Source organism: Anarrhichthys ocellatus, unplaced genomic scaffold (assembly GCF_004355925.1).
Source record: "Anarrhichthys ocellatus isolate YVR2014 unplaced genomic scaffold, GSC_Weel_1.0 scaffold56, whole genome shotgun sequence".
Classification (NCBI taxonomy): domain Eukaryota; kingdom Metazoa; phylum Chordata; class Actinopteri; order Perciformes; family Anarhichadidae; genus Anarrhichthys; species Anarrhichthys ocellatus.
Window position 1 is genome coordinate 1039027 of NW_022280086.1, and position 16564 is coordinate 1055590.

Below are 16564 nucleotides of genomic sequence, written 5' to 3' on the forward strand. Positions count from 1 at the left end.
AAATAAAATGAACTTTTTTGATTTTAGCAAATGGCTGCAATGAAACAGAGTGAAAAATTGAAAGGGGTCTGAATACTTTCCGTACCCACTGTATATATGTTTATATTTTAAAAAGGACATTTCTCAAAAGGACTGCTTTTATTTTTTTTCAGGGGACTTTTAATTCCTTATGCCAAATGTATTTACCAGCTATCTTTATTTCCATCAGTTACATTTAAATGAATGGCGCGTGGCTTTCTCACAGATGCAGACCAACCCAACAGCACAAGCTAGCACACCCATGGAAGGTCCATCTCTGGAGCTGCTCTCACTCTCCTCCCAGTGAAGTAGTCTCCTAGTGGCCGGGTGCTCTCCGCGGACTGTGCTAGCCAGATAATTCCTGTTCCAATTGTGGTCAGATAAACAGTAAATTCATTCAAGTCAGTGCCCCATATCGCTATTTTCAGTGGAAAGGTGTGCAGCCTAGCTGCGTAACCGATACCCCCTCACAGTGTGAGTGAAGCACTGGAAGACGGCTTGTTCAGTGACCTCTGACCTAGGTAACAAACGTACCCCTCAAAATCTACACGCAAGACCGTCTCAGCCTGCTTAGGGGGGCAAAAGCCAGGATAACTTAATACACTAGCCACGGCCGTATCACTTCTTCCTCCCCAACAGCCGGATATCAACGGATTTGTGTGTGTGTGTGCAATAGGTGTAAGAGGACTGGAAGTACTCCAGGATGGACCTGCTCTAAAGGGCTACCGCTGGAGGAAGAACCCTGTGTGGCTGATGTCTCAGCACTATAATCACTCTGCAACATCATATAAGATACATAAACAGAGCATCAAAAATAATGAGAGCCAACCAAGTTAGTAACTCACATAATACTGAACATCTAACATTAGCTCGTAGAAGGTATGTTATGCAAATGTATTTTACTAGCTGACGGTACAGCTGATCCGGGGGCAAGAGCTCTCTTACCTTGAGGAGACTAAGGCCCCCTTACAGATGAACACTGGACTTTGTACAAAATACAATCCAGTTTCATTTGCTTTTTACAATAGAACGAAGGTAAAATTCACATTTTAGAGAGTGTAATTCATATTTTCCACATTAATAATTATAATAAGTATTATTTCACTTGCCTGCAACCCATCCACTATTAATCAGAATGTTCATTTTAAAACCCGACCTGCCCGATCCACGGGAGTTGGTAGTTAATAGGTTGATTATTGATCTGTGCAGCTTTAAAGACAGTATGAAGGTGTGTGAATGAAAACATGAAGACAAGACAACAGACCTTTCTGACATAGGAGGCAGTGTCTTCCTCAGTGTACACCTCCGCACTGATGGCTCCTCTCCGGTTCCGAGGCCTCACCACAGGGTTCATGGTTGGAGAGTTCATGGGTGAAATAAACCCGTCGTCCTCCTGCATGACAACAGGTTCACAAAACCACACCAGTGATACTCAAGAAAATAGACTGCTTATACTGCAGTAAATCAAACAAGCTCAATTGACATAGGTCAGTTAAATGGTAAATGGACTGGACTTGTTTCTCTCTTTTCTAGTCTTCAGACCACTCAAAGCTCTGTAACACTACATGTCATCATTCACATCCATTCATACATTGATGACAGGGCTACCATGCATCACAACTATCTCATATTCATACAACATTCATACACCGTAGAAACAGCTCTGGGAGTAATTTGGGGTTGAGTGTCTTGCCCAAAGACACATAGACATGGACTAGTGGAGCTGGGGATCGAACTGCCGATCCTCTGATTGAAGGACGACCCGCTCTACCACTGAGCCCAGATGTGCTTAAGGTTTGCTCAACGAGACATGCTGTCACATGTGTCAGTATGCACCTTTGCCAGTTTTTCGAAGTAGTCCCTGATAAAGGCAATGGGCCGGTCTGGCCGGGTCATACACAGCTTGACGATGCATTCCTTCATCACAGCCTGGATGCCGTGTTGCTGGATATAGTCCTCACACTGTTGAACACTCAGCTCCCCCTCCCTGCTTGTACTGCTCGATGCCATCTTTGTCTTGTGACCTGAAGGGAGATGAGATGGAAACACACCGACAAATCAGGAAGCTGTCTTGTGCCATGCTGAAATGATGTGCAGCTTAAGTTAAATGTTACCTAGGATTGAAAGTTACAAATAGCATATCAAGTATGAAGAGGACAAAGCAACCATCATGACATTTTACTGTTATATTCAAAGCTTCTATAGGCATAATTTATGAGATCATCACTCTTAAAAAAAATGAATTAAATAGATTTATTGTTATTGTGGTTGTGTAAATGTAACACAGCAGTGAAAATGTTATTTTTGAAAGGCTAAGCACCAACAAATATGGATTAAAGGAGACAATTTTGTAAGATAAAAATGTGAATTTTGGAAATTCAATCTTTTTCAATACATTTTGACTTTTGGACTGAGAACTGCAACAAATTAACATTACAGAGACAACGTCGCTCACAGTGTGTGTGTGTGTTAGAGAGAGGGAGGGGGAAGAGAAGGTGGAAGTTGATAAAACTTATTTAATACACCACACACCTGGTTTGTGAGGGGCATTCCTAACTTGGTAACCAGAGCCGACACTGAAGACATACTGATTTCAGCGGCATTTGAAACATTATGTGGTTATTGAAAAATGTGATTAAAAATTTGAAATGGCTCTTATACACAATGCTTAACCTAATAAATGAAATCATGATTGGAATTTCGAGTCTTTTCTTACTTTTAGAGTACTTTAAACTTCTGTTCAAACGTACATCCCTACTACCAACACTACTGAAGGCTACGGTGACAGGCAAACACAAAAGGCAAACTGGAGCAGCTTGGGTGAGCGAGCAGAACGGTGTGTCAAACATAAGGCAGCAGATATAGGCCTAGCTGACGTTGCAATACGCATCGCAATCCTAAAGCATAAATGCTGAAGTTGCAAAAACAACCAGTGTTTCTGCTGGTAAAGCTGCCCACACATGATCAGCGGTACCATCGCTCTGCCCTGGCTGTGCCATTGTTTTCCTATGGGGAGAGCGGTGAAGCCAAACTAGGCAGAAGTGCTACCCTTGACTAGGGATGGGTATCGTTTGGGTTTTTTCCGATACCAGTGCTAAAACGATACTTTTAAAACGATACCGGTGCCTAAACGGTGCCTGAACCGATACTTTTTTCTTCAAATTGAACATATTAACTGTTTAAAGTATACTATAAATATAAATAAATACAAAACACTTGGCTTCAAACGTTTCAACTTCAAACTATGAACAATATATTAACTGTTAACAGTTTACAGTATACTTAAATACATATAAATAAATACAAAACACACACACACACAGTCTGTACACACACTACAGCTTCAAACTTCAGCAATTCTTTTGCAGAAATATGAGCATATTTGCCTTCTCTGGCAAAATACGACACCTGTCCTGACCCATTTTATTTTACCAGTTGGTGGCGCTAATGCGCCAATTCATCGTTTGCCAACCACCACTACACCTCAAAGAAGAAGAAGAAGAAGAAGAAGGAGGAGGTTTCGCGTGCTTGTTGTGGATGTTGTGCTTGTTATTAGCGGCAGCGCTAAGTACCCGGATGTCGATGGAGGAAGTCAGTAGCCTGCCAGCCGTTTGACAGATCTCGTTTTTTTTTTGTTTGTTTGTTTTTTTATAAATCATGGCCGAAGCTTCGCCAGAATGATGGAGGGGTTTGTGTCTAAGCGCGCACGGCTCGTCCGGTTGTAATAATACTATGAGTGAGGAGCGGAGGACCGAGGCTGCCAGGACGGAGTCATCAGAGTAGTGTAAAAAAAGTATTTCAATCGGCTCAGGCATCGAAAGGAAGCACCGAAATGTGCGTTGCGTTTCGGTCCGGTAGATACCGGTCGTATAGGAACCGGTGCTATATTGGCACCGGGTTTCGGTAACCAACCCTACCCTTGACGTGACCCACCACCAAGTACTGTGCTGAAATTTGAAATCATTGCAACATTGACATCAGTTGCAGCTGACCTTTTAAAGCGCAACCAATGAGATAATAGCTTTATGTGACGTAGCCACGTTTTGATGACGGTTACTTGCGCTGTGCTTTGCCTCTACATTGTGGCTGCACTATGCTCTGAGTCCTACCTCCCGGTGAGGGAGAAGCACATTTCTTATCATCTGAAGGCATCTCAACGTTCTGCCTTGGTAGCTAAAAACTCACAAAAGAAAAACAGTAGGAACTGAATGTACGTTAAATCCAGTTATATGACTACGAGAACTGCAGGGAGACGAAGTAGGACAGCTCTTGGATGTGGGCCACAGATGTGACCCATGACCAGATTATAACAGTGTATACCAATGGAGTGCAGTGAGGATCCAGACACATCAACATTTTTGTATATTCATTTCTACTGCCAATGCATCTCAGTTCCAAAAACCGCCTGCTTAATTAATAATAATTGGTATTGGCTCTGGTAAAACCATATCGGTTGATCCCTATTCACAACAATTATTTGACACTGCCAAACATTCAAGGCTTGATTGGCAACCAAGCAAAGCTGGCAACTGCTCAGGGGCCCCATACCTCCTGAGGCCCCAAAATGAACAGTGTGTGAGAGTTGGTTGAACATAATTTCAGTAACTTTAAATGTGGTAAACTCCTCTATGCACTGTACTTTACTGGAGCAGTGGGCATGGCACAAAGGACTTAAGCAGCAACACGGAAATGTATCTTACACAATAAGTTACGTCATACATATTTCTATGAAAGGAATGTTGTTGAGCAGGTTAGCGTGCGTTAAATGTAACGTGCTAAACAGCTAGCTAACCAACACTAACGTTAGTTAACTTAGCTAACGTTACTTTCATAAAGCTTAATTTCTGCGTAACGTTAGAGCAAAGTTAACAAAGGACGCTTCTTGGCTGCAAATGAAACGTCAGTCAATGTGATACCAATACAGTTGCTGTTATTACACTTTAGGATTTCTTATGATTCGCCATCTTGAAAAGTAACCACTTAAATTAGCTTAGCGAGCTAACCATTAGCACCCGCTGTCCCATATCAAAACAATGGCAAAAGCAAACCCTAAGAAGTGACAAGCTTTGAACAAATACAACTATAAAAGTGTGACAACTAATTATTCACACCGCAAACTACATGAAAGTCCTCACCAAATATGAAACGACGTGTGTCCTGGTTGTTTTTCTTCTTGCCAGCAGAAAACCACCATTTCCGCCTGGAGTTTTTTCAGAATAAAAGGGTCCCCTCAAAAAATAGTATATCTAATTTAGAAACTCCTTGTCTTCACAGAAATTAAATTATTAACAACAAATTGTATACCAGTACGCATCCCATACAACTATGGCAGGACCTTTAATTTGGTTAGTATACTAAAACTGAAAACAACTTTCTGTGTTAGGCTTTAACAATCAGTTAAAGAATTGATTAGTCAACTGACAGAAAATAAATGGTCTGCTATGTTGATAATTGCTTGGTTTCAATAATAATATTAATAATAATAATAAAAACAAACAGGTATCAACTGTTTCCAGCATGTCAGCTCAGCTCAGAATGTCTTTGGGTTTGGACTGTTGGTCGGACAAAAAGGGGCTATTTGAAGACATCATCTCTGTAAGATTACATTTTGCATTTGTCACTGTTTTGTAACCGTTTTATAGAGTAAATATATTTTTTGTATAAATACATATATAGTATATATATATATATAAATATTTACAAAAACAACCCATTTGCTATATATATATTTGATGTGTCATATATATGACGCATACATCTTTCTAACAGGGGTTGTTTTTGTATGTTTTGGTGTGAATATTTTAGCGTACCTATCTCTCAGTTGTTGTGGTTTGTTACAACAAACCTGCTCAAGACAAGATGCTTGCTCAACAGCTATTTGCAGACACACCCACCTTTCTTCCCTCCCTTCAGTAATAACACAGTCACTTCCTTAATCCAGACAGACTGCACCGCTTCATTCGTGTCGACTGCCCAGAGTCCACGAATACAGCCCTGCACCTTTAACCACCAGCACACATTCAACCTAACCAAATATACAGACCAAAGGTAAGTAATGACCTCAGCTCGCTTTGTTTTTGTCACATCTAATCAGCTTGCTATGTTTTTGCTCACTTGTGAAAGTGCTTCATGCTTTCTGCCTGGTCCATATAGCTATGACTGTAAGAACCACATTATTCCCTCCATTCCGGACACTCTAATCTGTCTGTTTGATAAGTCATTGGAAAGGTGAAATGTACGAGTCAGCTATCATTTTAAACTCAAAACCTTTCAAACTGTGAGGAATTAACTGCAAACTGTAAATGTTATTTTGTCCGGCAGGTAGCTGCTTTATTCATTGTTTTAGCTTTATTTTATTTTAAGCCAGGAATTTTGACGAAATCTCTGGATTTCAGGTTATCGTTAGAGAGAAGAGAAAAATACACACGTACCAGTTAGATTGTGTTTGTACAGTGTGCACCACACCTGATAAAGGTGTAGCCTACTCTTATCTCACAGTCATTACTCACATAGCTAACAATCAGTAAAAGGGAAAATTGTCCTCATAAGTAACCTCATACAAGCATACTGAAAGTCTGCACATAAAGCGGATGTACCTACTTTCTTAGGACCTAAATTCCAAGTATCCATCCACTAAGTAACACCAATCTGGTGTCATGGTGACACCAGATTGGTATGATTAAATAGGAGTATGAAAGTCTAATACCACCAACTTTATAATCCCCTGCTCACATCAATTCACAAGCCAAATACAACACACTAGTGCTTTGTCTGTAAAGTCATGCTGCTCTACAAAATGTCTCCCTGCCCCCCTCCCTGATGTCATCCTGGGACCTGCAGCAACACATCTGCAGATCTACATTCCAGCAGCCTCGCCTGCCTCTGTTCAGACATGTCGCTCTACAGTTTTGGCCTGGAGCCACTCTCCTGCCACACCTGGAACAAAGACAGGACCCGTAGGTGAAACAGCAAACAGACTTACATACATATGTACATATGTGCAGTATTCAATATTCTCCATAATGTATGGGTTCAATACAGGGTGGGACCACACTTGCAATTCAGAATGTAGATACATTTCCTCCCTTCTCTAATTGCATTAATGTTGCATGGAGAACCGCAGGAAATCTGATTATCAAAGCAGGAAATGGACGCAAAGAGCTTTATTGCATGCATCTGACTGCACTTCAGTTGCAGGACGTCTACTGCTGTTTTTGCACTTGGTATAAACACTGCAGTGATTTGAACTTGTTGTACACACTTTACATCCTGCTTTCATTCATTTAAGGCAAAAAGGATTGACTACGTTGTAACTCTGTTATGTTGTTCATTCTGTAGTGTACACGTGACATTTACTACACTCCTGCGCATCCTGGGATAGGAGTCCCTCCTCTGTTGCTCTCCCTGAGGTGTCTTCCTTTTTTTCGCTCCTGTTTTTTCCTTATCCAACATAAGGCTCCAAGAACAGAGGATGGCGTATGTTGTACAGATTGTCAAGCCCTCTGAGGCAAATATGTGATTTGTGATATTGGGCGTACAAAAAAAATCAATTGAATTGAAGGGCTCAAGGGAAGGTCCTTAGCTTTGCAGTTATTTGGTCATAAACCAAATTTAAATATTGACCTGATGATGGATCTAGATGGAAAGACAGAGGATCACCAGAGTTATAACACATTCATCTAATCTAATAATCTAATGTGCAGACTGAGTACATTCCTGGTATGTTCATGCTCCCCAGAAGATGCATCCTTTCCATTTTGGGATAGAATGGTTTTCATGAAGGAAAACATTGAACTCCAAGGAGTTACTGCTATTGAAATTCTCAAAAACAGACATAATCATCAGTAGTTTCAATATCGTACATATTATCATATGCATTATTAATTCAATTTAATTGAATTTATTTGTATAGCCCAAAATCACAAATCACAAATCTGCTCAGAGGGCTTTACAATCTGTACACATACGACATCCTCTGTCCTTTGACCCTTGCATGGGATAAGGAAAAACCCCGCCCCCCCCCAAAAAAACCTTTGATGGCAGGGAAAAAGGAGGAAACCTCAGGGAGAGCAACAGAGGAGGAATTCCTCTCTCAGACCAATATCTCTAATTACAAAAACACAATTTCAAATCAAACTGGGCAGATTACTCTTAAATTGACTAAATATGCGTTCATGCTCCTCAGAGGATCTCTTTGACCTCTATATAATCTTCTCACTACTAACTTTGCACACATTATAACTAAAGGTGATATTTCCATGGCATGTTTCTGTATATATTCAAAAGACAAACCCTGTACCTTTCCATCACACATACTGCAACAGACTGATAACAATGACAATTGCACATCCATACTCATTAGATGAAGACCATGTCATAATCACTACTTCTGTGTTATTGTATTACAATCATAAAATGGTTCAAATGCATAACCTTTGTGCACACATATTTCTTTGCAGAGATTGCAGTGAGTCCTAACAACAATGTGGTGAACATCTATGAAAAGAAAGGAAAAGAGTGGGTCAAGATCCACGAGCTGACTGAGCACAGTGGACGAGTCACAGGTTCGGTAACTTATATCAGCCAACTGAATGATAGATGGGATGTGACTTATTTGACCACATCCATTTGAGTGAGAAAATGTGAGATGGGGCCAAGTGCCTCAGGGCCAAGTTCACTGTGAGTCTGCTGTCTTTTTGTAATTTAACGAATTGAAAATTAGGGAGTGACTGTTCATTCTTGATCTTGGTATTAATTGTTTGATAATATAGACTTCACTCAAGAAAGGCAAAGAGTGGGTCAAGACCTGCTAGCTCTTTCAGTCAAATCTCAGTCTTGATCAGTGAATGGAGTTTGCTCAGTTGTCATCACATGGCCAAGGGGTCCAACAGGGGGCAGGGGTATTATGTTCATGGTTCATGGTAGAACTTTCCCTCAGGTTTGGGTAGTTCCAATAAAAGACTGCCCCACCTCAAAGCACTAAGTAACGATACATTTGAGTTCAAATTTGATTATTTGGCCATATGGTGGTATTAATATCCACAATCTAGCATTTATTTTTTGATGGTGTTTTTTGACGAGAAAAAGATATAACTTGAAAGTAAAGGTGGAATATATTTCCTAGTAGGAAGCATTGCATCGTTCATTGATCCTTTGGCACTTTAATTGGAGCTTCATAACTATGTCCACAGGCATTGACTGGGCCCCAGAGTCCAACCGCATCGTAACATGTGCCTCTGACCGCAATGCCTACGTGTGGACTCTGAAGGATGGAGTGTGGAAGCCCACCCTAGTCCTGGTGCGCATCAACCGTGCAGCCACCTGTGTGAAGTGGTCACCACTGGAAAACAAGTTCGCCCTGGGCAGCGGAGCTCGCCTCATCTCTGTGTGCTACTTTGAGAAGGAGAACGACTGGTGAGCGACACAGGATCAAGTCAAGACTATTCCTGTTTTGACTTGATCCTGTACCCTGTAAGACTTGAAGTGATATAGGTTTTGAAGGCCAAGACTATTTACTTCATTAGGGTTGGAGCCTAAGAATGGAGATGTTAGTCAACTGACAAAGAGATTAGAAAGTCAAACAACTATGGTAACATGCAGCAATTAGTGAAAACACAACTAAAGAATCGTGCTGCAGATATAGAAAATACAACCTGATATTCACACAAAATGTCTTTTGGATGCACTGATACTGATATCAGTAATGGGTATCAGGTCCGATACTGTGCTCATATAGTCGTACTTGTAACGTTATGGGTAAAACTATCCAATATCACTATGGCAATGTGAGGTTAACCTCTCGTCAGTTGAGCCTAATAGGCAAGGACAACCTGATGCTAACCCAATTAGTTTAGCTGTCAGATTGTCAGCTGTGGTTTCCGCCAGTGTATTTCAACGGTGTAACGTTTTAACTGTTTAACTGATAGAACAGTTAAAAAGTTAGATATTAATATCCCTACTGCAAACAATGCTGTTTGTATCAGTGAAACACAAAGTTGACTGTTAAAATGTCAGCAACAGCATTATGTTGTATATTTAATTTGTTACAGTCAGAAAGTGAGGAACATCTGATGAAAATAAAACATGTTTTCAAAGTTATTTTTCGAGCTGCAATAGTGTTATAAAGTACTCATATTGGTACTTGGTTTCGCCAAGTACTTAAATGTAAGTATTTGCACTTCAAAATAAGTGGCTTCAGTTCGTCCCGGATATGTCTCTTACCTCTTACCTGACACACAAGGTGTCATATTTGCATTCAATTGCAGGTTTTTACAATTCTCCTTTCCTTTCAGGTGGCTGAGTAAGCACATCAAGAAGGCCATTCGCTCCACAGTTATGAGTCTGGACTGGCATCCCAACAACATCCTCCTGGCAGCTGGGTCTGCAGACTTCCACTGCAGGTGACACAACCACCAAAACTGTGACCTAAAGAACCACACGTTAGAGCTCTGGAGAATTGTCAATAAGCAACTAAATCAGTTCACATTCCGTTTCAATTCAGTCATTGCTACCCCAAATGGTATTGTGTTTTAATATACGTTGGGCTCTGTGCAGGCACCTCACCTCACCGATATCACTGACGCTCGGTAGATGGGTACCAATGATGTCCTGGGCGGTTTTAAACACCCGCTACTCCTGTCCTGGGCCGTGCACACACCATGCCAGTTTGCATTCAGTCTTGCTCTGGTGATGCTGTATGCTTCCTTGTCACCTGACCGAAAGGCTTGAAAGGATTGAGCCCTCACCCCTACATTCATCCAGGCCTTCTGGTTGGGGAATGATTTGATTGTCTTTGTAATCACCACATAATCAACACATTGCTGATATATGATGTCATTTTTAATGTATATTCCTGGGTGGTGGCTTATTTTGACCTGTTCAATCAGCTTCAATCAGCAAAAATCTATTCGGTTGTTTAGGCATGTGTCCATTCTTGAACTCATTCAGTTCCTGAAGTGCATTTTTTACATTTTCATCTGGGGGATTGTAAAAAGCAGCACCGAAAAAACAGATGAATTCTCTGGGCAGATAATGTGATCACACAGTCCGCCTCCCCTCTTCTTACCGAAGTCTTGCGTTCTGCCGACTTAACACTGCTTGCGTGTAAACGAAGTCTGGGCCTGTAGCAGATTTCTATGTTAGTAAAAAAAAAGTATTATTATCAACATAAGAAATAATTTATTAATATAGACTACCTTTTAATAGATGCATCACCTTAAAGCTGCATTCATTTATTTTTCCTCTCCAAGCTGTAAACACACTTTATAAATATTATCATACCAAAAAGTTTTATTGGTAAACTTGTGAGCAAACAGTTACCTTTTTTCACATCAAGAGCAAAAACATGTATTTGGAGTTGTTATAATTGATTGAGCTTTAATTCAATTTATAGTATTTAATGATGTTTTTGCCATTTTTTCTCGTCCAACTGTACAGATTAAGCAACACAACATTGGGTCCCAAAGCTAACAAACTATAGCAGAACTCTATACTATGCTCCTCAGGGTTTTCTCGGCCTACATCAAGGACATCGAGGACAAGCCTGGACCTACTGCCTGGGGGGCCAAAATGCCTTTTGGGGAGGTGCTGCTGGAGCATAAGGACTGTGGAGGCTGGGTGCACAGTGTCTCCTTCTCCCCCAGTGGAGACCAGCTGGCCTGGGTGGCCCACAACAGCAGCATCACTGTGGTCGATGCCGCCCAGGGGAAGGAGTGAGTTCAGCTGCCACACACTTATTCCATCAGTATGATCAGTATTTATATTCAGCTTAAATGGAGATGACGTATCTATGTTTTTATTAAGTGGATCAGTGACTAGATAAGACATCCAACATAAATCTAGACTAGATTCCATTCCAATATAAATCAGATTTTTTTTTTAGCAAACTCACCAGGCCAGCAGCACTTCATGGCTTCTGAAAGACTGTTTTTGTTTCTCTGTTTGTTATGTTTTCATAACTGTTGTTTCATATATGATTCTGTAAATAATGAAATGTCATGCGTGTCTTTTGATATTATATCACCTTTCTGACATCTGTCCATCCAGGGTCACCCAGCTGACCACCAACCGTCTGCCACTTCTGAGTGTGCTCTATGCCAGCCCCACTGAGCTTGTTGCTGCGGTAACTATCACCTGCTCTGTGTGTATGTGTGTGTGTGTGCGTGTGTGTGTGTGTCCAGCAACTCCAAGAATGATCAACTACTCTACTCGCTGCACCTCATTTAAAGCTGCATTAATCAATATGTTTGTATTAATAATGGATGAAATGATTTTGTTCAATGAGAAGTTAGTCCCTCATAATGATGAACCCTGGTGAGAAATAGCATCAACTCTGCAGTTCCCCTCTATACAGAACCTTTGGCATTGCTTTGGTTTTTAACCACAAACCTTGTTTCCAGCAGCAGCAGCTGTTTTCAGTGAACAGCTCTGGTAAACTCACTGTACACCTTCTCAGCAGCAAATAGCAGTCATACACAGTTAGAGACGAGCTAGTGAATGTGGTGGAGCATTAAGCAGCTAAAGAGACAGATATCCTAATTCTGGTCTGCTGGATGAGTAAATAGGCAACTGTTGCTAAAGCATTATATTCACTTTATGAGATGATAATGTGTTAATATTGTTCTTTCAGCTTTTTCCCATTGCTTTCATTGGGGCAAAAAAATATATTATTGCAGCTTTAAAGGTTTTCTATAATGACATTCAAACTATAAATATATCATCATCTAACTGTTGTCTATGTACAGATATAGAGGAGTCATGTCTACCTCCCTCTGTGTGGGTTATTATCAGAGCTTCTCTGTGCTTGGTTTACTAGCTTACATTTTCCCCTTTAGTTTTATGTTCTGATATTTTCAATCCTTATAGAGATGAAGAATTTGTAGTAAACATTTTCAGTGATAATTAACTTGAATTTTGATATGATTGCTTTTATATCCTTAATGTGATCTCTTTTCTGTCAGGGTCATGACTGTTGCCCTTGCCAGTTCACCTATAAGGGTCCAGGTGCTCTTGAGTTTGTGAAGAAGCTGGACATCCCCAAGCAGACCTCCAAGGGCGGCATTACTGCCATGCAACATTTCCAGAACTTGGACAAGAGGGCCACTGATGAGGACAGCAACGAGCTGGGCACCCTTCACCAGAACAGCATCACGTAAGGGTCACTGCTGCTTCCATTTCAGTTGGCATCATTACCTCTACGGCGGAGGTACTGGACTACAAACACCAGTAGAAACCTGTTGATGTGGATCCAATAGCAGCACCATGCATTGTGGTTTGGCTATATCTCCTGAAGCATCAAGTTAAAAAGCAAAATTTCAGATTTTCTGCCATTACAATATTTTTTTGCAAAGCAGTTTTTATCACTCCTACAAATTTCATGTCTTCTCCAAACTTGATACAACATATTTGGATGAGCCCAAAAAAGTTTTACATTTCTTTTTAAACATGCCATACGGATTATTTAAAAGGAAAGGGACGATATTAACACGGAGAGAAGCTGAACATCGTTCATCACATCCTAACCCTAACCCTAACAATAGAAGGCTGGTTGAAAACCAGCAAGGTTCCCTTTAACTGGTTCTTGTAGACATATCTTTTTGACATAAATCTCCATTCACCTTGAATGCATGTCATTTTTACCAAATGTATATGTCACATTAAACCTGCAAAGTTGTATTACATTTTGCCAATATACATTTCAAATGGTGATGACTGAACGGTCATGAATCTGACTCTTGAAATGTTGCACAGTTCATCCGTAATATTCCCGGGTAGGAGGTGGGATTTCTCCAAAAACCATCAGCCACTCAGCATGGTTGTCTTGCTCTATGTTTATGTTGTGCATTGTGATGCAGATCTGAACCCACATGCAAATTAGACCTTTTCTTTTATTTGAACTACTTTATGACTTTATAGACGTTGTGGCCTTGCTGGAGGTACTGTATGCACTGTCTATCAATGCTACAGGTAACTTAAGAGAGCAGTCAGTCTCACTTATAAATTCTCCAAAGAGTGAGGGGTCTTTGGTTTGTACATCTAATAGACATGAATCAGCATATATATACTTCTCCCAGGTAAGTACAGTATATGTATTTTGCTGCTGTGCGTGTGAGCTCTGGGTGTCTCCAGAAATCACTGTTATTGTTGTTTTTATGTAAACTGTGTGTGCATGTGTTGTGTTGTGTCTTGCAGTCAACTGTGTGTTGTATCTGGGGAGAAAGCCAAAGTGCAGAAGTATAGCAGTGTGGGTCTGGATGGAGCCATGGTGATGTGGGATTTTAAGGTACATGTGTCAAACTCTGTCTTCAATACATGAGTGAAACCTGATTTAGTAATTTGACTGTAAATATTTGTATCATACAATTGTACTTTAATGCAATCATCTTCAACATTGAGGAATTTGACTGGAGGTTATTTACTGTAATTGATGGTGGATATTCTGTGAATAATCACATACAGTACATATTTATTTGATTACTTTTATGGAAATGGAATGGAACATGTCTTGACTCAACTCTGAGACAACTAAGTAAAATCCATTCCCTGCTATAGACCACAAGATGTGGTTCAAAGTTTAGAAAAGAGAGCCAGTGGAACTTGAGTTAAGACTATTTTGACAAACAAACTGTTATAGGGGCAACATTATTTTTGAGTGTTTTATGAATAATGTAATTTAAGAGATCCATGACTATATTTCGTGCTGATAACATTGTGAAGGAAGCACTGATCCAATTTTCAGTATTGAATGTGTGCTCAGCTGCAAGGCAAACATGTTGAGACATAATCTGATGCGATCTGCCTTCAAAACACATCAGTCCAGCTGTGTAGGATGACTTCTAACATGTTCGTACTCTTTTTGTGCAGCATTGAAACTCCAGTCCTTGAGGTGTCAGAGGCTCAAACGACAACCACACCCTTGTGTCAATTACACTTGTATGGAATATAACTGCCACCATGGAAATACTGATGTGCTTCTGATTGACTGGAAACGATATTTGTCAATAAAAACAGTATTGAATAAAGAGAGGATATTTACAGGCCAGACAATGCAACTTGTTCTTCACATTTGAATGTTGTGTATTCAGTGTATTGATATTTTACTTTATTTTTGTGTCATTACTCCACTGCTACTGCTACTCCTGAGGGGGCAGTCTAATGTCGGCTGTGGCTTTGGGGCGGGGGAGGGGTGGGATGAACTCCCCACTGATGTCAGGACAGCAGATCATCTTTCGGCGCAGGCTGAAAACTCACCTCTTCAAGGAGCCTTCCACTTAGCACTTATTGTATTGTATTAGCATTTATTAGCATCTATTGTATTCATATTAGTTTGTTTCTGCGCTGTACTTTTGCTCTGGTTTAGTTTGTTTCTGTGATTTTGCTCTGGTTTAGTTTGTTTCTGTGATTTTGCTCTGGTTTATGCTCTTACATGCTTGTTTAAAAAAGGAGATGCACTTATGACTTATGGTGACTAGTACTTTTCTTGAATGCCTATGTTGAATACACTTATTGTAAGTCGCTTTGGATAAAAGCATCTGCTAAATGACTGTAATGTAATGTAATGTCATCAGGGTTGTCAGCTTGGTCTTGTATAACAGAAACCCTCAACAGAATCAGACTGCCTGATGTCCAGAGGGAGGTTATTCCAGAGAAGTAGAAAAAGGGCCTTTGGCGTGCCGACTTCTTTCTAAAGAGTAACCTAAATAAGTCATCTAAATAAACCTCAGAGCTGTTACTGTTTTTAAACTACCTTTCATGATGGCTGTTACCCTTTCAATTAGCTTATGCTAATCGCTGATGCTAATTACTATGGAGCCAGGTCTCTGTAAAGATGAGGGCACAACTGTCACCAAACCTCCCATTGCTGGGAATGTCTGAAGTCTTAACAGGCTCGTTCAGATGAGCTGCAGCAGCAGCAGGGGGTCAAATAAACTGAGGTCAAGTCGGACAGTTTTCAGCATCCGTCAAAGAATAAACAGGAAGTCACGGAAACAGTTACTTCCTGTTAGATCCGATCTGTAGGCTGCTTGTAGTTTATAGACCTCAATCGTATTTATTCATGTGTTTATACATATATATTTATGTGGAAATGTGCGTGTGTCTGTATTGTATGCTGTCATTTGTTATTTTTATGTGTGCCTGTGAAACACTTTGATGCTCGCTTTGTGTTGTATAAATAAGCTTTATTATTATCAATCACAGATTAAACCTTCGACGCAGAACATGAAATTATAACAGCCAACAATCGAGCATTAAATATTACAATTAAACGGAAAATTAGGATTTTCTACAAAACGTGGTGTTTGTTGTCAAATCTAGGAGCCAATCAGCTCTTTGATCCGGCGACAGCCAGGCGTTTCCCATCATACTTTGGGTCATGCAGTCGGTGGAGAGCAACTACGGCGCCTGGCTCTCGTGACGTTATCGGTGCCCACCTGTGCATGACGTCAGAGCAAGTTGGGATCAAGTCAGACACAAATCTAACCGGCATGCATTGTGAACCGATCGCCGCCGGGGATCGATTCTGGCTTATGTCCCACGAGACTTAGCT

General features: G+C 40.5%; 2 protein-coding genes across 2 annotated transcripts in view; one reads left to right on the forward strand and one right to left on the reverse strand.

The window, feature by feature from the left end:
* The window catches only part of prkar1aa (protein kinase, cAMP-dependent, regulatory, type I, alpha (tissue specific extinguisher 1) a), an 11487-nt gene extending 6269 nt beyond the window's left edge, over positions 1–5218 (reverse strand). The window contains exons 1-3 of the mRNA XM_031871103.1: positions 5154–5218; positions 1855–2042; positions 1283–1411 (exon numbers count right to left, since the gene is read on the reverse strand). Coding sequence (XP_031726963.1) covers positions 1283–1411; positions 1855–2028 — 303 coding nt within the window. The 5' untranslated portion in view covers positions 2029–2042; positions 5154–5218. The remainder of the gene's footprint in view (positions 1–1282; positions 1412–1854; positions 2043–5153) is intronic.
* A 746-nt stretch (positions 5219–5964) lies between these two features.
* Positions 5965–15255, forward strand: LOC116396481 (actin-related protein 2/3 complex subunit 1A-A). The gene is made up of 10 exons (XM_031871106.1): positions 5965–6066; positions 6859–6974; positions 8478–8582; positions 9210–9432; positions 10311–10418; positions 11523–11729; positions 12064–12139; positions 12978–13168; positions 14209–14299; positions 14881–15255. Exons 2-10 carry the CDS (start codon positions 6911–6913, stop codon positions 14884–14886), a joined length of 1071 nt encoding a protein of 356 aa, XP_031726966.1. The 5' UTR covers positions 5965–6066; positions 6859–6910; the 3' UTR covers positions 14887–15255.
* The last annotated feature ends 1309 nt before the right edge of the window (positions 15256–16564 follow it).